This window comes from Trichechus manatus, unplaced genomic scaffold (assembly GCF_000243295.1).
Source record: "Trichechus manatus latirostris isolate Lorelei unplaced genomic scaffold, TriManLat1.0 scaffold00053, whole genome shotgun sequence".
Classification (NCBI taxonomy): domain Eukaryota; kingdom Metazoa; phylum Chordata; class Mammalia; order Sirenia; family Trichechidae; genus Trichechus; species Trichechus manatus.
This window is the reverse complement of record NW_004443989.1, coordinates 6,776,501-6,800,642: the sequence shown is the minus strand read 5'-3', so window position 1 is coordinate 6,800,642 and position 24,142 is coordinate 6,776,501. Positions and strand designations below refer to the sequence as shown.

The following is a 24,142-nucleotide window of genomic DNA, read 5'->3' as shown; positions in this document are numbered from 1 at the left end:
GCAATTGTTAAAAGAAATAACTGGGGGGTTTGTAGAGGGGGCCTTAATTCTCTCCAAAGTTCTACTTTGGAAAGTTCAGCCTTGGTCCCTCACAAGGATGAGGTGGGTATTTATATGGTGCCCATGACCAGCCGTGGGTTAGGGACTTAAATGCCTATCCTTGTTGGAGAATCATCTTCAGAGACCCCACAGGAAATATTTTCATAGCTTATGACATCCCAGTCATGTTCTGAACTTCAGCTTTCCAGCTCTTGCTTCCATCCAGGGAAATAATATGTTAATGTTGTTACATGCCAGCTGTTTGGAACAACAATAAAACGGTCCTCTGAAGTCCCTAAAGATCACCACATTAGACTTAGCAAGCCATTACAGTAATGATAAGCTGACTTAACATACCTGTAGGTGACCCTTCCATGACGTGGCCGATGTAGGGGCCTTCCCGAAAGATTGGCCTGTTGTCATTCTGATCAATCACGATGACTTCCAGAGGGACCGGCCCCTCGAGAGTTCTGCCACTGACATCAGTAGTCTCCACAAATAGCTATTTGAGCAAAGAGATGGGGGAGAAAGACAGCATTACTTCATTATGAAAATCGAAGTCAGGTCCTATGGAGAAAGGTTATATCAGCAATCTTATGAGCCCTTGGCAATGTTCAGACTTTGGTCTCAGTGGATAGTCACTGGGACTGGAATAGAAATGAAACATTTCAGAATAAAAGGTAAAGATCCATTCATGCTAGATCCCCCTTGGGAAAATTACAATTAATTCATTAAATCTGCAAAGAAGTCCAAAAAAATAAAAAATAAGATGTAAAACCCCCGCTCATAATCAGCAATAGCTGAGAAAATGTGCTTACATTGTTTTCTATGTTTCCAACCTCATTATGCTTAAAAGGAATGCTATGCTAATAAAAAATAATTGACTAAGCTGTTGTGAACAGAGTCCATTAAGAGATAACCAAAAGTGTTTATGGTAATATTTAGAAGAAATTCAGGTCAATAAATATTTAAAGAGGGTCTTCTTCAGTCAAGGACCTTGGCAGTTGAGAGGGCTGAATAAGACCTGGGGACTCCTGCCAGAGGCTCACAGTCTAGCGGGGATTTTGCAATCCCATGCAACCCTTCCACGGGGAACTATCTTTAGATCTCAAGAATGAAGAAAACAGAGCATGAACACCAGCTCTATTGTTTGTCTTGGCAACAGTAAATTATGCCGTGGTATTTCTAGTGAACGGCCATGACCTCATGCTCTCATTTTCTATGTTCATTTCAGCCTTGATTTTACTTATCTGTATCGGTAACACCTCTCTGTGAGCTCAGTGGTGGTCTCTGCACAGAAAACGGTAGATAATCATGGTCCGACAAGGGTCTTTGCAGTTGTAATCATAGCTCAGTTTCTCACTAGTTATGTGACCTTGAGCAAGACACTTAACTGACTTCTCAGTTTCCACATCTGTAAAATGGAGTTAATAAAAATACCTATCTCAAAGGAGCTGTCGTGTGACTAATAATAATATTAATAACCAGCACCTATCTAGCACTTGGAGTTCCTGGGTGGTGCATACGGTTAACGTGCCCAGCTGCTAACTGAGATGCTGGAGGTTTGAGTCCACCCAGAGTTGCCTCGGAAGAAATCCCTGGCAATCTACTTCCAAAAGGTCACAGCCGTTGAAAACCCCATGGAGCACAGTTCTACTCTGAGAAACCTGGGGTTGCCGTGAAGCAACTAAGTTTCCTTTTTTTAAAGCAAAAATGAAGGCAGGTATGCTTGGGTGGAAGGATTATTTTAGAAACATTTTTCTTTAACATACTTCAACCGCTCACAAATTTATAGGCGTGCACACACACACATACACACACACACACACACACACATATTGATTTCTGGAGCAGATGAAATAAGGCATGGGTACATTAATTGAGAGAAAAAAAATTAAATGGATAGAGCCTCCTAATATCTGCATACAAAGAGGATCTTCCATACTGTGAAATTTTATGCATTTATGCTGTTTTTTAGCTACTATGAGAATACTGCTAAAGAAAGGGAATAAAAACAAAGCTTGCAGAAATTTCACGTAATAACAAACGTCTGGCCTTTTGTCCTCCAAAACAGCCAAGGACTTGATTTTAACTCAATCAAAAAACCTATGCCTGAAGACAGTAATATCTTGGATTAGAATTCTAAGCTTCTGCAATCAACAACACTTAGCCAGTATCATAAGCTAAAGGTAGGGCAGAGCAACGGAAACCTGCTTTGCCAAATATACTAATATGTTGAAACTGGGTGGGGCAAATTCTAGACCCATCTCAACGTAATGGAATGACAGACAAACACTAAGGAGATACAATTGATCACGATGAATGCAAAATGCTGAGCTGAATGTCATAAAACCAATTACATAGGTAGACAGCTAGATGGTATTCTGTGTTACAAAACCACCTAGGGCCAGACTCTCGGTTTTCTTTGCAGACAATGATATAAATAGAAGCCAACATACAAAACAAAACAAAAAAATGTTCTTAAGTGGCATTTACTCGTTTTGATGCTAATTTAATAAAAATTCTTTGAGGATCTACTGTTTCCCACACATTATGCTGAGCACCAGGTATCTAAACCAAAAAATCAAACCTGTTGCCATCAAGTTGATTCCAACTCATAGCAACCCTATTGGACAGAGCAGAACTGCCCCCCTAGGGTTTCCAAGGCAGTAATCTGAACCGAAGTGGATGGCCAAGTCTTTCTCTCACAGAGCAGCTGGTGGATTCAAACTGCCGACATTTTGGTTAGCAGTCTAGCCCTTAACCACCGCGCCACCAGAGCTTCTTATTGGGTATCTAAAAACCTCATGCTGTTGAGTCGATTCTGACTCATAGCGACCCTGTAGGACAGAGCAGAATTGCCCCATAGGGTTTCCAAGGAAAGCCTGGTGGATTCGAACTGCCGACCTTTTGGTTAGCAGCCATAGCTCTTAACCACTATGCCACCAGGGTTTCTGATTGGGTATCTAGTGGTTAACAGAGAAGGTACTCTGGGATGAAGAGACAGATGATAAACATGAGGAAAGCATATGAACAAGATAATTTCAGTTAGAGATAAAGGCTATGAAGTAGATGAAACAGGTTAATGTATTACATCTTCACTGTAGCTACTAGCCACATGTGGTTATTTAAATAAACTTAAACTAAAATTAAAGTTCTTCAGTAAAACTAGCCATACTTCAAGTACTTAATAGCCACATGTGGCTAGTGGCTGCTGTGTTGGACAATGCAGATATAGAACATTTTCATCACTGCAGACAGTTCTATTGGATAGTGCTGGGCAAGAGTGTGATTGAGAGTGTATATGTATGTGGAGGGTTCTATTTAAGACAGAATGTCTGAGGAAGTCTTATTGCTGAAGGAACATTTCAGCTGAGGCTTTTAAGACAATAAAGTAGAAGGAGTTAGGCACACAACACACAGAAAAAGAGTTCTACATAGCAGGAATACCAAGTGCAAAGGCCCTGAGGTAGGAAAGAGCTTGGCATTATCTTGAGGGTGAGGAATGGTACAAGACGAAGTCAAGTAATTAGGGCTCCATTCAACTCCAATGGAGTAATTTGAGATTTATTCCACTGTAAGATTGTTTTCAAAGAAATATCTGAGCAAAGACAGGAGAGAAGGCATTTCCTCCTGTGAAGTGTTGGGTAGGCAGAGATGAGTAAGGGAAAAGTCTATCAACCTTCTTGCTAACAAAGAAAAAAAAGTAGAATGAATAAAAAATACAGTAAGAAATGCTAGTGCTTTACGAGGACGTACAGGTATTTATTTAAAGGCATATTGTTAATGAGGATGAAAATTAAACATGTAGATATCAGTTAAGAAGTTACTAGTAAATGCAATCTTTTCCACTCAATCACTGACTATAGTGATATACTAGAAATATACTAGAAATCTGACATTTCAGGGAGTTTTCATACCTATTCTCATATGAAGGTCAGACCCACAGCAAATGCTAAACTTTCTGAACGGGGTGGGGCTCTAAAATTCCAAAGGGCACTTCTAGCATCAGAGAATAAACGTTCAATGATGTTCTCGCCTTCCTACCCTCTCCCTAACGGAAATGCCCCAAACACACATTTCCTTAGTCTGAAAAGACTGGAACAATGTTTGTTTCCTTTGAATTATTTGATGATTCTAGTGGCTGGTGTTGGGGCTGCAAAAACAAAGCAAGCCAGAATGCATTCAAAGGGAAACGTTTTAATGCCTGTTCTTCATGTTTGAAGTGAGACGTCACTTGGTAGAAGTTCACTGTGAGAAAAACAAATAGGTAGCCATTGGCAGAAGGCAATGAGATAATTGTTCAATGGAAACGGAAACCTCCCAGCCTTTCATGCCTATTTCTGGACCAACTTCTTGGACTTGAAACTTCTATTCTTTGTTTCCATGCTTGATCTGCCTGGGAAGAACGAGTTGTGATATATAAAGAGGCTTATTGTGGACCTAGAAAGAGAAGATGCTCAGCTAATTATAGATAAAAACACTGTCCAAGAATGCAGTGTCTAGTAACTTGTTCTATGTCAGGTAGCCTGAACTCTCACCAATTATACATTTGACCAGTCTCTGTGTTGTGTTTTCTAACCATCAGTTTCCATCAAGTTGACTCCTACTCATGGCAAACTCAGGTGTATCAGAGTAGATCCGTGCTCCATAGAGTTTTCAAAGGCTGATTTTTTTCAAAGTAGATCACCAGGCCCTTCTTCTGAGGCACCTCTGGGTGGACATGAACCTCCAACCTTTGGGTTAGCAGGCGAGCGAGTTTAACCATTTTCACCATCCAGGGACTCCACTGTGTTTTCCAGGACCTCATTATTTAAAGTGTCGGCAAAAGACCAGCAGCATCGGATTTCTCCGGGAGCTGCTGAGAAATGCAGACTCGCAGGCCCTGCCCAGCCCTTCTGAGCCAGCCTCTGCATTTTACCTTATCCTCAGAGGATGCAGTACATGTTACTGTTGGAGCAATGCTGCGTTGGGTTACAGGGATTGGAAATGGAAGCCGAGAGGACTGGTAGAGAGCTTGGGAAAGACATTGCAGGTTTAGGTACAATGACAATAAGCCCCACCTGATAGAAAGTCCACTGCCCTGTACTTGGACTCTTTCATTACTCCCAAGCACACAGGCAAGCGTTGACATTTTTTGTGGATCTGGCTGGAGGAGCCTCCATTCATTCATTCGTTCATTCACTCATTTTCTCTCTATCTTGCATACACACCCCTACCTCATAGGATTGTGCAGATTAAGTAATATAATGAAAGTATCTGCTACAAAGCGGGTGTCGAATTCTAATCCTAATCTAACTCCCCATTTTACAATGAGCCAGCTTCAGTCTTTGCTAGAGAAGACAGAACTATTTTATATTTAAATAATTTAATCAAAATATTCTTAAATGTCGTTCTTGAAGACAAGGATTTGTGAGCAAACAGAAAGTGTGATAAGTGCAGTCACGCTTCCCATTTTGCTCTAAACTTTGTCCACAGTGTGAGGCATTTCTTCTAGGAACCGAAGCAGACAAAAAAGTCACCTTCTTCCTCATATGAAACCTCCTCTCCTGTGTCTGGTGACTCCCTCATCAAGTTCTGTTTCTGTTGCTTATCTGACCTCTCGAATCGATCTTGAATTCATCCTATTCTCTCCATCTCTATTGTCACCTCCTGAGATTGTCTTCTTCACCTCTCACCAGGCTACCGAATGAGGCACCTAATGGGTCTCCCTGCAGCCATTATTGCCTCCCACAATTTATTCTCTATACGGGTCCCAAGAAGTCTTTTCAAAATGCTTATTTATGTAGGCCATCCCATAATGGAAATCTTTCAATCATTTCTCCTTACTCTTAGAATAAGCAGCAAATTCCTATACTTTGATAAGTTTTCTATAATCTGGCCCCATCCTATTTTCCCAAACTCATTCCATGCCACAAGAGATTCCTTATTATCCAACTGCACTGACCATTCTTCAGTTCCTCCAACTCATCATACTTCTTCCTACCACAGGGTCTTTGCACATGCATTCCTCATACCAAGAAGGTACTTCCACATCTGCCCCTCCCTTGCTAACCCCTACTCATCCTTCAGATGCCCAGCTCAGATATAACTGGTACAGAAAAGCCTCCTTTAACCCTTTAGACTAGCTAGACTAACCCTGGCTTACAGTCTCATGGTAATTACTATATAATGTTAACTACACAGTGTAGTCACACTTATAATATGTAATCACTCATTTATTTACGTGGCAATTCAATTAATATCTGCCTCTTCATTTAGCCCCATGAAGTCAGAGGTGGAGATGTTCTTGCTTATTAGGGAACCCTTAAGGCCTCAGTCCATTGCCTGGCACAGAATAGGTACTCAATATTGTTGCATAAAGCTCTCTTCTGAAGAAGTAATACCTCTTTAAGACACTGAAGTCTAAAGGTTTGGCCTCAGTTTTGGGCAATCTGTCCTTTCCTCCATCACTGGCACATGAGAGCTGAGAGCTGGTTCCGACTCCATGGACCAATGGCCAGTACAGTCTTAACTGATGAACACGACTCCAGGTAAACCTTATCAAAGTACATTAATTTGATTATATGGTTTTTAAAAGAAGGGAAATAACGTTCATTTGGTGTCGAATAGATGTCCAGGATCTTTATGCACTGGCTGAAAGCAATCTGGAGAAATACTCAATGCAGTGAGCTCAGCACTGTAAGTAACTGGTCTACGGTCCCAAAGCTGGTATGGGATGGAGCTGGGCCCACACCTAGCTCTACCTCCAAAATTCATGCTTTCTCCACTTGCCCAGGTTTGCTAAATGGTCTTTCATGAACTATCCTTATAGCTTTTGTTTGATTGTCTTTACTATTTGTATTATTTTCTTAATATTTTTTCTTTCAATTGATGGCTATTTTTCACTGTTGCCTCATCTGAAGCAAAATTTATAGGTATGATGAGTTTATTATATACTTGTCCTAACACACAGTAAAATACACACTGAGCCTTGTGTATCATGTAACACCCTGTCACCAAGAATAGGGTGGAGATGCCAAAGTGTTAGCCTGGCCACAACAGGTTTCCTTTTGGGGTATCACAGACTTTCTGAAAAGAATAAAGAACAGCTGTCCTTTTTATTAATTTAATGACCACGGTGACTAGGAGGGGAGCAGAGTATACATATCACCTCTCAACTGTTTAAAGCAAAAATACTCATCTCTATCCCAGGATGGATGGGACATTAAGATGTCACATAGACTAGTTTCCTAGGGCTGCCATAACAAATATCACAAACCGGACAGCTTAAAACAGTAGAAATTTATTCTCTCACAGTTCTGGAGGCTAGAAGTCCAAAATCAAGGTCAGCAGAGCCATGCTCTCTCTGAAGGCTCTAGGGGAGGATCCCTCCTTGCCTCTTCCAGCTTCTGGAGATGCCCACAATCCCTGGCATAACTTGCAGAAGCATCACTCCAACCTCAGCTGCCATCTTCACCTGGCATTCTCCCCGTGTGTGTGTTGCTGTTTCCTCTTCTTTTAAGGACATCAGTTATTGGATTCAGAGCCACTCTACGGGTCCAGTATAATTTCATCTTAACTAATTACATCTTCAAAGACCTTATTTCCAAGTAAGGTCACATTCACAGGTTGCAGGTGAACATGAATTGGGGGAGACACTACTCAACCCAGTAGAGCACATGAATGTAAAGTAATTGCCCTACTCCAGGGGGCTGAGGTAGATGGGCATTAGGCTATTAATGCATATCGTTTGAGACCTGAATATAAGAGGGGTCTTGAAACCAGACGAGGGGAGGAGGTGTGGGCAAATCATGGGAATCCAGAGGCAGTAGAACTAGCAGAGCATGAAGCATGAAATGGAGGGTCCCCTCGGCCATCCTCCTGAGAACCCATCTCCCAGGCCCTCTATTTTCCTTCCACTCTGGGAGGGGGTATTGCCACTAGAGGCGTGAGCCTGTCAAGCCACCGTATGCAAACTGACGACACTTCAAACCAATTAATGCATCACGATAACAGAGATGAGCTGTACACACAATGTACAAGGATCCTTTTTAAAAAAACAAGAACATAATGAACCAAATTACAAAGCACATACAAGCACACTGGCCTTCAGCTTCACAGCAAACTAGTAACATCCTGGCCCTCATTTGGCTCATGCTTTCATCTCTGTGCATGAAAGACAGAATTTAGCGAGACAAAACTGATAGCTGATCTTACACAAAGGGACGAACTGATGGGAAACAAATGCGCTACAAGGGTTTTTGGGCGAAGGCCAACGTGAAGAAGCTGGCTCTTAAAAGCTGGTATTTTTGTAATATGAGATGACCCAAGCAACAGATGTCAAACGTGGATTAACGGAGTAAGAAACAAAGCATGACACACAGTCCATGGACTTCTGAGTCATTTTGAAGTGAAACAATTTAGAAAACACTTCATGGACCTTTATGAACTCTGATGAGTGTACTTTGAGTCAAACATTCAAATGAAGTAAAAACACACACAAAGAGTAAATCACTTATTTGAAATGTTGTTGTTCAATATATGGTTGTCAGTGAACTGTATGTGTGTGCACATGGGCTTTTTAACCGTCAGTTTTTAGATAACATAAAAATGTAGAGAATATATGAGTTTTGACTCTAACATAATATGACTGTGGCTCTTTTGCACACAGGTATCTTCCACCCGAATGACTATTTGCCCTCCAAGTTACCTTGGAGCACTAAAAAGTTTTCCAAAATGGTTGCCACCATTCATTCATGCCATTTTGGAAATACCTCTTTAGGGATTGCTACTTGAACCAGTTTGCGAGTCACAAACAAAAGTGGGCCTAATTCTTTTAATTCCAAATGTCATCTTTTGCAATAAAAAGTAGTTACGATGCTAGAAATATAAAGTGATAGTTGGAAATGCACTGTGTGCAGTTAGAGATACACACAGGTCTAACAAGCATTGGACACTCCCGTTAAACATGACTGTGTAAATTCAGACATTGAGATTCTATGTGTCTGACTCACAAAACCTTCAAAACATATAAACAATAAGATGCCAGTGTTTGCCTCTACAACTCTCAAAGATGAAGGAAAGATGAGGCACAATGATGATGAAGGTGCTGTAGAATAAGATTCTGGTACATTCTAGCAGAATCATACCTTGGTGTAATCTTTCTGGAAGGCAGTTTGGAAGTACTGTCCCTCAAGAACTTCAATGATGCTCACAGCTCTTTGAAAACATTTCCATAAAGATGCCAAGGAAACAGAAATGTTTGTATAAATCTGGTATTACAGGCTTATTTATACCAGATAACCTCTACAAGGTTAATGGTGGTTGGAAGATTTAAAAACAACTATATTTTCCACTATGGACACAATATTAGTATGTTATGAGAAAGAAAAAGAACATGATTAAACTAATTCTAACTCGTTTCATTAATGTGAAACTGAAATTGCCCTTATTGTACCTCCTGAATCCTTATGTATTTAATGAATATATTATCATATTCATTTATGATAGCCTCCTTTAGTAGAGGCTATAATAATGTATCTTGCATATAGATGAGAATATACTCATGGTCCAATTAGATCATATACAACTCGAAGGGCAAAACATTATCTTGTAGGTATACCTTCCTTACCTAATTAAATACCTAGAACAAACAAAGCATTGAAATATATATATATTTTTAAGTGAGCGTCTGTGTGTGATTTTCAAACTCTTCTCACCTCCCAACATCCCCAAAAGATTGAGCAAAGGCTTTTCCATTAAAGACATCTTCATTGGTCACTGAGATTCCACTAGTCTTGGAATCAGAAAACCTGCTTTCAAATCTCAGCTCTGCTACTTGTAGAGTGGCTGTGGTAGGCAGAATAATGGCCCCACCAAAGATGTCCATGACCTAATCCTCAGAATCTGTGGATAATGTTAGGTTACATGGCAAAGAGAAATTAAAATCTCAGATGGAATTAAGGTTGTGAATCTGATGACCTTAAGATAGGGGAATTGTCTTAGGTTATCTGAGGGTCCTTAAACGTGGAAAAAGAAGGCAGACGAGGAGGTCAGAGTGATGGGATATGAGAAGGACGGGATCAGCCATTGCTGGCTTTGCAGATGGAGGAGGGGGGCCACGAACCAACGAATGCAGGAAGCCTCTGGAAATGCAAGGAAGTAGATACAGCCCTAGAGCCTCCAGAAAGGAATTCAGCCCTGCCAGCATCTTGATTTTAGCCCAGTGAGGCCCATATCAGACTTCTGACCTCTAGAGCTGTAAGATGATAAATCTGTGTTGCTGTAAGCCCCTACATTTATGTTCATTTGTAACAGCAGCAATAGGAAACAAATACCTTAGCCACAAACTTCACTGTCCAAACTGGGGCACTTTTTAAAAAGAAAGTGGTAACACTAACAGTAGCCAGAACAATGGGTACAAACCAAGACAGACTGGCAAACTGAGTCAACAGTCATTCTATTGTAACAAGGAATTTCAGTTCTCTAAGTCTCAGTTTGTGCTTGTGATAAACACTGTTCAGAAAACCACTCTCAGTATTTTTGTTAAAGGAATAAAAAAAGATAAACCAGTGAACACAGCATGACTCCCGGCACGTAGTATAAACAACGGTATGTCAGATCAGAGGAGGGTTAGGTAACTTTGGCGTGCCATCTGCCCAGCGACTGCACCACCACAAGCCAAAGTCACACTCAAGGTCACCATCTCCATGGCAGCCTAGCAAGTAGCACCTTAGTCGTTTCCCATCAGAACACCTGGGAAGGGAGCCTCAGCAATGCTCCAGGTGTCCATTCATCCCCACAGGACCCTTTACTGCGGGGAAATCATTCACTCCCAAGAGCCCTTTATTTAAGAATTTATAAGTGTGGGTGCAGAACCCTTGATTCAATTCCTATTTGTCAGCCGTTACCCCTTTGAAATTGCTCTTCTGTTACAACAATCCAGATTTCTCTTTACCACTCGAAGTTATCTGTATTTCAAGCTATTTTCTCAGCTATATTCATTTATCCAAGTTGAATCTCATTATGGACTAACTCCTGGAGAGGTTCCAGGAACAGATATATTCAGCCTTTTGTAATGTCCTGCCACCTCCATTTACAAAGCTCCTTGTGCGATCTCCTGCTCACTGGGGCAGACGTGGTGTTAGCTCCCTCCAAAAACGATTCAAGTGGTGATACAAGTTCCACACTTGCTAGGTTACTAACTGAAGACCCTAAGACTATCATCAGACGTTCTTTGAAAAGCTTGCTCTGCTTAGAGCTACCACACTTCCTTTGACAATCTGAAATTTATTTCTAAAGATTTTTTTTTCTTTTTTGTGAAACATAATGAAAACATGTTTCTTATATATGCATGCTCACAACTGTGCCTGGACTTTGAGGGCACTTTTCTATTTAACTTTTAAAGTAACTTGAATTATGTGGAAGAAATCTATGCAGATATTCAAAACAATTTGACTTGAGCAGCTCAGGTAAAGTCCCTGTGAACATCCCCTACCCCAAGAGGGGGCACAGGCTAAGAATTTTAATTGGCTCAAGTAGAATTTATATAAATCACAGATGATGGAATTATTCCAGATCAATTAAGGATGTGTACAAGGGTTAAGGGGATTTTGTGTAAAGAAGAGAAACTTAATACTCTTGAAAATAAAGCCAGGGGAGAAAAATTACTGGGGATTTTGTTTTCACCTGCCCTTCTCCCTCTTAAAGAGTAAAATTCAGAGGAATAGAACTGAATGCAACACTTAAAAAAAATTTTTTTTTTAAGTTTACAGATCTAGAGTCATTTGGCTACATTCAACTATTAAACTGTGTTCTATGAAACACGACGTGTTCAAAAAATTAAGGTTGGTATATAAAATTTTAAAGGATAGCCTAATTAAAGTCCAGATGTGTTAAAGTATTAGGAGAAAAAAAATCTTTGAATATTTATATAAGATTTATGTATTAGAGTAGGGTAGGCCTTTCTAAGTCCACATTACAGGCATAATTTATTAGGTGAATTATTGACAGATTAAATTACCCAAATGCAAGTTTTTTTGTATGATCATAATAACAAGTAAAATAAATAAATAGCAACTGAGAAAAAACATCTGTATTGTATAAAACAGAGGTTTATTATCCTAAGTATACAAAGATCTGGTTAAAAACAAGAGAGAAGAGACAATTAGTCAATTAACAAACAACTAGCAAAACAAGAAAACAAAAGCAATAAACACACGATGAAATTAAAGAGAGAGATCTTTTTGCCTATCAAATTGCTAAATAATAGAAAAACCTAATAGTCAGTGTTTGGCAAGCTGGTGAGGGGCCAAACTCTTATTCATGACTAACGCTATTAAGACATCTTTCTGAAATGCGATTTGTCAACATGTATCAAAAGTCTTTGAAATATATATACCCTTTGGCTCAATAATTCTACTTGCAGAAATTTAGCCTGTGGGCTGCGTATGTGTGTGTGTATGGGGGGTGTATTTAGCCACAGAGATGCTCATTTCAATATTGGTTAAAAATAGAGAAAACTGCAAACAACATAATGTTCTAACAGGAGACTGATGAAATAAACTACAATATCTACATAAAGTGAGACATTATGTTGTTGGAAAATTCTAGAGAATGTAAAAATACATTCATGGTATGAAGTGAAAATGCTGACTGCAAAACAGTCTGTACCGGATGATACAATTTTTGAAAAATAGACAAAGAAGCTAGATGATTAAGATTATACTAAAACATTAACAGTGATTTTATTGTGGGTGATTTTTCCCTTGCTTCTCAATACTTTCCAGATTCTCTCTAATGGACATGTACTACTTTCAGAGTGAAAAAAAGTCACTAGAGGTTATTTAAAAATTATAGCTTATTCAGACACTGATTACAGACTGACTATAGTTTATTAAGAATGGGGAACTATGGGCAGCTGTTACACTGTGGGAGAACTAACATCTCTCAGTTATGATGATTAATGAGGAACAAGCAAACATTAAGGATTTGGAGGTCAACACTCCAATAGTGGAATATAAGAAGTTGTCAAATGTTTTATTCTTCATAGGTCTCCACAATGATAAGCTCTTATTTTGAATCTCTCGCCTGTGTTAATATAATTATCTCTTAAATGCTCTCTGGTCCTGCTCTTGTTCCGACTCCCCAGTCTATTCACCACACAGCTTTCCAAGCTATCTGTAACAATGTAAATTGGACCTTTGCACTCTTCTGCTTTCCAACTCTCCCGCTTCCAATTATATTCTAAGCCCTCACTAAGGCCTGTAAGTTCCGACCTGACTTGAACCCTGGCTTCTTCCTTGACAGCACCTATCACTTTTCCCAGAATTATCCCAGCCCAGGCACCTTCTTGGTGTTCTTCAAGCCTGGCAGGTTAGTTTCCATCTCAGGGTCTTTGCAGATGTTGTTCCCTATAGGGAACTGATTTAACATTCTTTCTTAAGGTGTTTTCACATCTTGCTCCCTAACTTCATTCAGGTCTCTTTTCAAAATAGAGGCCTTCCTTGACTAGCGCGTTGTTCTTCGTTAGTTCGTGTGTGTGCCAGGCGCCCGCGCGCGCTGAGGCGGTCCCTCTCACTGCGCCCCGCGGCAGCGGCAGGAGAAGGCAGACTCGTCCCTGACTGGCCCACACCCCGCGCCCCGAGGCAGACCGCTGGCCCGCTCCAGAGGCCCCAACAGCGGTCACCCTGCCATCGTTGTCCATCCTTATCCTGATGGTTCCATGGTGTTTGTCACTATCTGACCTATTATACATTCATCTGTTTATTGACTGTCACCCCTACTATAATGGAGTCCCTGGGTGGTGCCAACAGTTAATGTGCTCAGCTGCTAACTGAAAGGTAGGAGGTTCGAGTCCACCCAGAGGTGCTTCTGAAGAAAGGCCCGATGATCTACTTCTGAAAAAAACCTGCCACTGACAACCCTATGGCGCACAGTTCTAGTCTGACATATAGAGGGTCACCATGAGTCACAATCAACTTGACAGCAACTGGTTCTACCAGAATGTAAGCTCCATGAGGGCAAGGGATTCTATATGTCTGGTTCTCACAGCATAACAGAACAGCCTCTTTCAAATAGAAGATTCTATATGGAATAAATGTAACAAATAAATGCAACTTATGAACAATGAATGAGCTAAGGGCTCTGAGCTTATAAAGGAATTCCTTTTTTTTCTAGAGGACGGGTCAACAGACAAGAAAGAAGGGATACCCATCTTGTGAGATTTTTCTAAGGGTGAAGCCAGCTAAATGGCAATGGGTTAAGGATTTGACAAAGGCACATTCTGCCTATTTCAGAGGAAGAAACCAAGTTCAGTGAAGTTGTTACAAGTGTCTTAAGGGCGCAAAAGTATTTTACATGGGATTATTCATTGTTTGGCAATAACTGATAGAAACTGATTTTGTTCTGATGCACATACTACTAATAAGCATATTTAAATGAGGGAAAATAAGACAAGTGGAACTTAATACAAATTCTAGCCCACCAAAATGATCCCATCTGTCTCTGCCTTAGAAATGAGGCAATGCAAGTTACAAAAATACTCACATTTCTTACATAAATCCCTCTTTACCATTTGTATTACCGTAGCTCAGCATCTCTTCTCTGAGCTGCCATTTTTCTTTCAGGTCAAAGACAATCAAATACTGGTAATTCCATGTGGTTCAGCCTAATATTTTCTCATTCAATGGCCGAAAAACCAGAATTGGAGCGAGGGGTGGCTTATGTGCATGTTTCTGAATCAGTACTTTGAGGGCCATGTTGTTTCTCTGATCCTTGGGATCCTGGGAACTTAGGTCACCCTTCTCAGGATTTGCCCCAGGTGAGAAAGGAGTAAATGATGGGACAGAAAAAAGATGGCCATGGGCCATGTTGGGGGTGGTACCGCTACTAAGAAGTTTCTGGAAGAACAATGACATGATTTTTTTTTTTTTTCTCCAAAATCCTATTTAAGAAGTGAAAAATCTCATCTTCTGGATATAGACCCTGTGTCCTGACACTGGGCTTATCCCCATTACTGTGTTCTGCTATTGCTTTCCATTCAAATGTCTTTTTCTTCCTCACTTGTCTTTTAAATTTTTCTTTTAAATTATCATTTGCTTGCCTATGCATTTTGTATAGACAACCTATTTAGAACACATCATCTTCTGTCTTTCAGTTTGACATTCATTGAGCATTTAATATGCTGGTGGTGAAAAAAGGTTGTGGGCTTTGCTCTCAAATGGGTCCATACTATAGAGGAACGAGCAGATACATGGAATTCTTTTAGTACCATTGAAGACATGCAGCAAGATAAGAATGTGTATAATTCTCGGGTGATTCAGAGAGTGGGTGTTTAACTAAGTTTTGCAAGCCAAGGGAAATTACCTAAATAAGATGCTCATTAAGCTAAGTCTTGAAAGAGTCTTCTAGGTGAATAAGGATGGGAGGATGGGGTTCTGGGCAAAGAATACTCAGTGTAAAGGTATAAAGTAGTTTGGTACTCTAGAATGTTGTTAGTTGCTGTGGAGTCTATTCCGAGGACTCTAGAATAGGGGTCAGCAAATTACTCTCAGGCCAGATCCAACCCACTGCCTGTTTTTGTAAACAGAGTTTTATTGGAACAGCCACATCCATTCATTTATCTATTGCCTATGGCTGTTTTCATGTTAGAACAGCAGAGTTGAGTTGTGACAGAGACTGGATAGCCTGCAAAGCCTAAAATATTTACTATCTGGCCTTTTACAGAAAAAGTTTGCTGACCCTGTTCTAGAACATTTAGTGCAAAAGAAGAAGGCACTAAAACACTCAGGGAGAAATATGAGCCTTCATATAGATTACAAACTCAACTTGTGGTCTTTTTTTTTTTTTTGGTAAACTTTCTCTCTTATTATTTAATCATTCAACAAATATGTATTTTGCCCCTATTATACCCCAAGTTCTATGCAAGGTCTTTGGTTTATAATCATTTTTTTAAAAAAGTCTATGATCTCTTAAGTTCATCTAGAAGGACAGTTTAGTGTGATGAAATGATCAAATATGGAAGAATATTATAGGGACATCCAATTTAGGCTGTGGGTGCGTGGGGGTCAAGCAAGGGCCCTGGGATAAAGGCTGATGGGAAGAAGAGGGAAGAGAGTTTCAGGCAGAGGGAAAGCCTGTGTACATGCTGGTCTCAGGCCAGAGCTTGGTGGCTTTGAACAACTGCACAGACACCAGAAGGAATGCGAAAGAGATGTGGTGAGAGTGGTATGGGCTGGGGCTGCAGTGGTGGGCACAGCCAGACCAGGTAGGGTCTATAGACAATGTTGAGCATTTGGACTCTTTCCTAAGAACATCTTGACACCATTAAAACCCTCTCGTGGGCCAGAAGGTAGTGAAGGTGGTGAGGGAACAACTGTCTCTGATTTGAACTTTAAAAGATCACTCTGGAAGATGTGTGGAAAATGGACTGAGGAGGTTGAGGGGGAAATTGGGCAGGCTAGTAGGGAATCCACTGCAGTGGTCCAAGGAAGAGGTCATGACGGCCGGCACTATGGTAGGGATTTTCTTTGTGGAATAATGGCGTGATGGTTAATGTTAGGTGTCAACTTGGCTAGGCTATGATTCTCAGTAGTTGGGCAGATATTGGACTGATCACTCTTCCATAATGTAATGTAATATAATTACCTTCCCTGGTGCGATCTGATGTGATCAGCCAATCAGCTGAGAGGGAAGTTTCCTTGGGGGTGTGGCCTGCCTCCAGTATATACATGGATGCTCCGGCAAGGCTCACTCGCACTCTCTCTTGACCCTGCACTCTTCTCATTGCCTGACTTTCAGTTCTTGGGATGTAAACCTGCAGAAGTCTCTGGCCTGCAGCCTGACCTGCAGATTTTGGATTCACCAGCCCCTGCAACCCTGTGAGCCAGCAGAGGCCTCCAGCCTGCCACCTGACCTAAAGATTTTGGACTCACCAGCCCCTGCAACCAAGTGAGCCAACAGAAGTCTTCAGCCTGCCACCTGACCCACAGATTTGGGACCTGCCAGTCCCCACAATTGCAAGAGCCATTTCCTTGAAGTAAATCTCTCCCTATATATTTACATATATATGCTTCACTGGTTTTGCTCCTCTAGAGAACCCAGACTAAGACAAATGGTGAGGAAAACTCCTGTTTACCCCTAACATTTAGTTCTACTTTAATTTGATTGATTCTTGTCATTCTAGTTAATTCTGTGTGTTGGAACCAGAGGTTGAGAGTAGGTGCTGTTGGTTCTAATCCTAGATATGCCACAGCTGTAACTGGTTCTGCACCCTGGTCTAACCACAACCTCCATTCTCTCTTTACAAAATGGCAATAGTAATATATGACCTACCTCCTCCATGAGAACCAAATTAGACAAACAGATATAAAAGTGCTATTCAGTATTAAGCAGTACATTCTATGCAAATGCCAGGTTTCAGAGAATTAAAACTTAGGATAAACGCTCAATACCAAGTAAATTAAACAGGGTGTAATCCATCTCTGAAAATTCAGGAGCAATTCTAACTCTGGAGGGCCTCTCATCCTTGTTATGAATATCAATGATTAATTAGAACCTGTAGGTACTGTGAAAGTAGAGACAGCCCTGACATTATCATGACTGTAGCGTCACAGGCTAGATAAATCTTTAAAAAATGAACACATTTGTAAAATAGATTATAGATGTTCCATCCTCAGGCAGCTTTCTTGGACACTTTCAGAGTTAATCCCTCTTCCAGGTGCCCACCATTCACTGCAGACACTCTAGGACAGCCCCTGGGACATAGTCTGCAAGTGTAGACTACTCTGTCCCCTCCTGGTCCCTGGAGTATTTGAGTGTAAGGACTAATTTTTATTCATCTGTGTCTCCCCTATGTCTAGCATATAACTTGTTGTTAGTAGTCATGGAGCTCGCTCCAACTCACGGCCATCTTACATAACAGAATGAAATGTGGCCCGGTCCTGTGCCATCTTCATAATAGTTGGTATGTTTGGGCTCATTTTCCGGCGCTATATCAGACAATTTCACACAAAGTTTTCATCGGCTAATTCTGGAATGTAAATCACCAGATCTTTCTCCCTAGTCCATCTTAGTCTAGAAGCTCTGCTGAAACCTATCCACTATGGGTGACCATGCTGGTATTTGAAATACTGGTGGCATAGCTTCCAGCATCACAGCAACACGTAAGCCACTACAGTAGGACAAACTAATAGACGGGTGGTGGTAGCATTTATTAAGTGCTCAGTATTTGTTGGTTGAATAAATGAATGAAAGAAATCAATCAATCAATGGACAAATCTATGAGTCATTGAATGATGAATTGACCAGAGTTCATTTGTGCTTGCCTTTTCAGAAATAAGAGATGAGCAACATACCCTGAAGCTGTTGATCCTTTGCGCTTTCTGGCTAGTCTATGACTACGGAAGTCCTGGCCTTATCCCTGTAGAGAGGACTTCCCATGCTATGCAGGATATACACTCTCTGGCCCATACATTCATTTCCATTTCCTTTCCAGCTTGCTCAAGCGCTGCTCCAGGGAGACTCTGGATGTTAGAAGCTGGAATCTCATCAACATACTGTGTTTGTAGTTGGAGGGCTTGATCCGCTGCTCAGGTGCTCTGAGTCCTCTCAATTATCCCAAGGCTCTGGGCTCACCCATTAACAGCTCCTGATTTTCCTTAGGCCTGTTATTTTTTCACTAGCTGAGTTTACAGTCCTTGGCAGCCATGTTGAATGTCCTGCTCTCTTTGATACTTGCAGAGCAGACCCTGAGGCCCTCTGCACAGCTGCCCCTGCTCTGGGTTTCCACTGACTGCTGACCCACGGGCTGGATCTGGTCCTCCCATATTCACAGAACAGTCAATACAATGGTTAAAAATTTGTTTGCCAACATCTTAGAATAGAACTTGTTCAATAAGATTCTACATTTACAGATTTCCTAGAAACAAAATCACGAAGTATCACAGTCTGGTGGCTGTCATTCCCACCTGGTGCCAATTCACTAAAAAATGGCAGTTACTTCACTGTTGTTGTAGTTAGCTGCCATTGAGTCAGCCTGACTCATGGTGACCCCACGCACAACAGAATGAAATGCTGCCTGGCTCTGCACCATTCCCATGATTGGTGACTCCCACTGTGCCCTCATTCCCCAGGTCCCAAAAAAAGCTAAACTAGCTGATGTCGTGTTGACTCCGATTCATGGCAACCCCTTGTGTGCCAGAGTAAAACTGTGCTCCACAATGGCTGATTTTTAAAAAATGTATCACCAGGCCTTTCTTCCAAGGTGCACCTCTTGGCGGACGTGAACCTCCAACCTTTTGGTTAGCAGCCGAGAGTGTTAATTGTTTGCACCACCCGGGGACTACTCCTATCCCCACCACTCCCTATTTTCTCTGTAGAACTAAAGCTGAGAGTTTTATTTCTGTGCTTGCCCTATAGTTTTCTTATTTACTCCACGCATTTGCGGTAGCTAACTAAGCAATAGGAGTTTGGGTTTATACCTGTGGTCAGTGGTTCCAGACTACCCTCCATTTCCCTTCACATTGCAAAGTGAGCAAATCTTCTATAGTTTGGATTCAAGATGATGTCTGCCATCTCTTTCCTTAATACATTAGCATTTTGCAAGGAAAATTGCTGTGGAGCTGTTAAAAGAGAGTCAATGCCCATTTAAATAATCCCAAATGCCAAAGAACAGTGTATGACAGGCTTGTAAGTTGATCATTTGCTGTGCTACTAATTAATTCTGTAAATTTCACATTGTCCTGCACTTTCTGGCTGGCTCTGTCAAGAAAGTGGCTTAAGAGAAAGTCAACTTTCCAAAGGTAATTTCAGGTGACCTGACCTGAATTAGCATATTAATAATGGGTCATTGTTTCACAGGGGATTGATGCCTGTGTTTGCAAGCTCAGTAGGAGCACATTACAAACTGGAGTTCCAAGAGAGAAGTGAGACACAGAGGTCCCGTCATTCCATGCAGTTTGCCAACGAACTCTACAAAATGTCTCATTAACCTCTGCTTCTCATTATCTTGTTACCTGGTAGCACCCTCTGGCTTAAGTTTCCTTTAGCACGTCTTCCATAACTTTGCACTTTTTAAAAAGATTTAGAATTCAAACTAAGATATTAACCTTGGGATATTTTTTCTTATCTGATTTGTTCCATATTCTTAAACGCTTGTATGCCTAAATCAGTTCAATAACTTCTAATGTACATCACTCAAGCCAAAGATCTAATAGGCTCCAATTGGGGCTGACTGCCACACTGATATTTACTTCATTCTTTGCGCTCAGTCTACACCCTCTAATCTACAACTGCAACTAATGACAGGAGGACCTAACAGCAGCTGGGTTTCCTACTTTTTGATTTGCAGCACTGATGGTCTGAAAAAAAGAAGTATCTTCAGAATATTTTATCGGGGAGAAAATCAATTATCACAGAAATAATTGTTGGGTTTTTTTTTAGTGTTTTAAAGGAGGTTATCAAACAACACCCTCACGTATAATAAGCATTTAAATCATTATTTTACTTTTCTTATCTGTTCTGACCTATTTGTCTTAATCCTAATCAGACACTTGCTTCATCCTATATCCAACCTACCACTCCCTACCAAAGTCTGGCTCTCAACACAGGATTTTCTTTCTGCACATGAATCTTAGAAAGTCTTGTTCCTTGGACTGGCTCCTAAAACAGCACAGTCCAAGATGCCATGGTCCAATCCAGGGGTGACTTTCTTTGTCATGTACAGTTCAAGTCCCCAGCTTATGAACATCCATCTTGTATTTGCCCTTTAATGGTATGTAAATTTGCCCTCCCTTTGAAACAACTGAACCAACTCCTAAAAAAAAATTGTTGCCTTTGGGTCAGTTCTGACTCATAGTGACCCGATACGACAGAGTAGAACTGCCCCATAGGGTTTCCAAGGAGCGCCTGGTGGATTTGAACTGCCGACCTTTTGGTTAGCAGCTGTAGCTCTTGAAACAAATTCTTCATCACGATCACCTTCACTTGGACACATGCAGCTTTTAAATCATTGAAAAGGCTTCAAGCCTTTTTGGCACTAACCCGTTGACGTTGAGTTGATTCCGACTCACAGCGACCCTGTAAGTGAGGCTAAATAAGAACTGTACGCACCTCTTCTGATTTACCTACTAATTCAACCTAAAGACATATTTAGAACTGATCTCATTCATAACCAGGGGACTGCCTGTACAGTGAAATTACTCTAGAACTAGCCAAAGCCAAGTGCCTATGATGCCGTCCCCTCTAGGCAGGTGGGCCCTATTAACTATTTTATTCACTTAGAGCTTCTGAAGGTTTGGATTGAGCAGGTGAGGGCTGGGAACAGCAGTCCATTCACATATACCCTCAAGCGTAGCCTTGACCAGAGCATTAACTCAGAGTCTATTCAAATTCTACCTGCCCTTCCTTCTTAGCTCCGTGCACAGTTGCTCTCTTTTCACCTATCTTTTCCCTTTCCCAGTATACTTCTTTGCTTCTCCTGTTTTTGTCACAACTTTGCACGTATGACACGATGCTTTATGAAATTTCCTTCACTCTTTCATTTGCTTTGTTTAGTAATTTAAGTCTTACACTTATTGTTATTAATGACAAACGTTGCTTATTTCAATATTTTATATTTTTCTCTCCAAGAAGTAAATTGTGAAGTAGTGATTTACTATTGTCTGATGTTCAATTCATTCTGCTTTTCACATGCCCAGGAACAAAAATGATTTCTCATGCTAGTATCAGAGGAAAAGGTTCATTGGAAGTGGCTTCACGTGCTTTCCTGGCTTCTAGGTCATTGATTCTCAAATACGGAAATAGGAATGCTATCTTTGGTAGGCCATGAAACACAGGGAATGAAGGTCATCATAGGGAAGGTCAAAGAGAATCCAAGATGTCAAGCCTTGATACTCAAGCATGTCAACAATTTTTTCAGAGAACAGAGTTGTTATATTTGTAGGTAAACTATGGCCATCACACTTGTGGTCAAGTGAGAGACAGCAAGAGGAAAGAAAGGAGCATTACTCTGAGAGATGTTTGCCTAGAGAACACTTATCCATCCTTCACCCTTTTAAATTGTCATACATGCATGTGAAAGCTGGAGAGTTCCACAGGAAGACAGAAGAAGAATTGATGTGTTTGAACTGCGATGTTGGTGAAGAATACTGCACATTTTTTGTCAAAAGAATGAACACATTAGTATTAGAAGAAATACAACCAGAATGTTCCTTAGAAGTTTCTTAGAAGTGAGGATGGTTAGACTTTGGATCACTTACTTTGGACATCGGGAAAGAATAATCACTAGGAAAGGTCATCATCATAAAGTAGAGGGCCAAGGAAAACCCTCAATTAGATGGATTGACATAATAGCCACAACAATGGACTTGAGGATACTAATGATCATGAAGATGGCGCAGGACGAGGTAACATTTTGTTGATACATAAGGTGGCCATGAGTCAGAGCCAACTCGACAGCAACTAACAACAATCCATCCCTCAAAACCTTGCTTAGACATCACTCCCTCTCTGAAGCCTTCTTATATATATAGTTCCATATGTATCTTAATTAATTAATAATGCTGTGGTGTTCTTTTTTGGGGGGAAGGAGGTCTCTGTGTGCTCTTCAGAGTTAGCAACAAGGTCTTACCTGTCTCTGATTTTCTAGCACAGGCCAGGCACTATCATTTGTGTTTTACCAAATGCCTCTGGTGTTCCCATAAGATCACAGAAGTGACTTCAAGAGGGAGGTGGCACCAATGCCTAATCCCTGAGGGAGAAAACTGCTTGTACCTTGAAGTCCGGGGGCCCAGTCACTTGTTCTCGGCAGCCATTCCCAGAGTTCATAAGGCTGGCACTACAGTTCTTCAAGAAAGTGACTCCTCTGGAGACAGGCGCTGTGCAGCAAACTCACTGAGGCCCAGAACTGCCTCTGAGCAGGCTTCACAGAGCTATATTAGGACTCCTTTCAGGCTATCCCAAGGGCCACACTCACACCACAGGAGGAAACCAGTGACTTGTGTTAAGCAGACAGAATCAGAAGATTTCACTTGGGATCTTCCATTCAAGTCAAACCTCAAAAGGTTATGATTGTCTAAACTCCGTGTGAATCCTGAGCTTATTGCTTTTAGAAGATGAAACATAGACGATACAGTCTTAACAATAAAAATGACTTTTCATCAACAGCTGAAGGCAAGCCAACCTCCAAATGCTGGGGTTCACCAAAAGCTACAAGATACAGAGCGATTTGAATTAAAACTTAAGAAAAACAAAGAGGGGTTGGATCAATGTCCCCAGACAACACCCACATAAGAAAACGCAGTAAGAGCTTCCTCACTGAATATTACTGTATTTTTACACAAATAATGCATGCCTTCTATGTTTGTTTGCCAACTGCTCCCTCCCCTCACGAGGTATTTTCGTAAGTGCTGCTATGCCATTTTTTTTAGATGTTACTGTAAAAAAAATTAGCATAGCATGACTATGAAGGAGGAAGCGGTTGGCAAACAAACGTAGAAGGTGCACGGTGTTATTTGCGTAAAAATACAGTAGCTTCATGTCACTTGTCCTTTGTTCACAACAGAAGCAGTAGCAGCAGCTGAAATTTATTAAATACTTGGTGTCTTAGTTATCTAGCACTGCTATAACAGAAATACCGCAAATGGGTGGCTTTAAGAAACAGAAATTTATTTCCTCACAGTTTAGGAGGCTAGAAGTCCGAATTCAGGGCACTGGCTCTATGGGAAGGCTTTCCCCTCTGTCAGCTGTGGAGGAAGGTCCTTGTCTCTTTTGAGATTCTGCTCCTGAGTGAGCTTCATGTTGCTTGGCATCCCTCTTCCCCCATCTGTGCTTGCTGGCTTGCTTGTTTAATCTCTTTAATATCTCAAAAGAGACTGATTTAAGACACACCCTACACTAATACTGTCTCATTAACATAACAAAAAAGCCCATTCCCAAATGGGAGTATAACCACAGGTATAAACAAACAAACAAAAAGATAAAACCAAACCCATTGCCATCCAGCTGATTCCTACTCATAGCAACCCTACAGGACAGAGTACAACTGTCCCATAGAGTTTCCAAGGCTGTAATCTTTATGGAAGGAGATTGCCACATCTTTCTCCCACGGAGCAGCTGGTGG

The 24,142-nt window shown here is 41.0% G+C and overlaps 1 protein-coding gene across 3 annotated transcripts in view; it reads right to left on the bottom strand.

Moving 5' to 3' along the window:
- CDH13 (cadherin 13) overlaps positions 1-24,142 on the bottom strand; it is a 1,198,041-nt gene that overhangs the window by 452,733 nt on the left and 721,166 nt on the right. For all 3 annotated transcript variants that reach the window (XM_004377722.1, XM_004377723.1, XM_004377721.2), the window contains one exon: positions 397-541. In XM_004377722.1, coding sequence (XP_004377779.1) covers positions 397-541 — 145 coding nt within the window. The remainder of the gene's footprint in view (positions 1-396; positions 542-24,142) is intronic.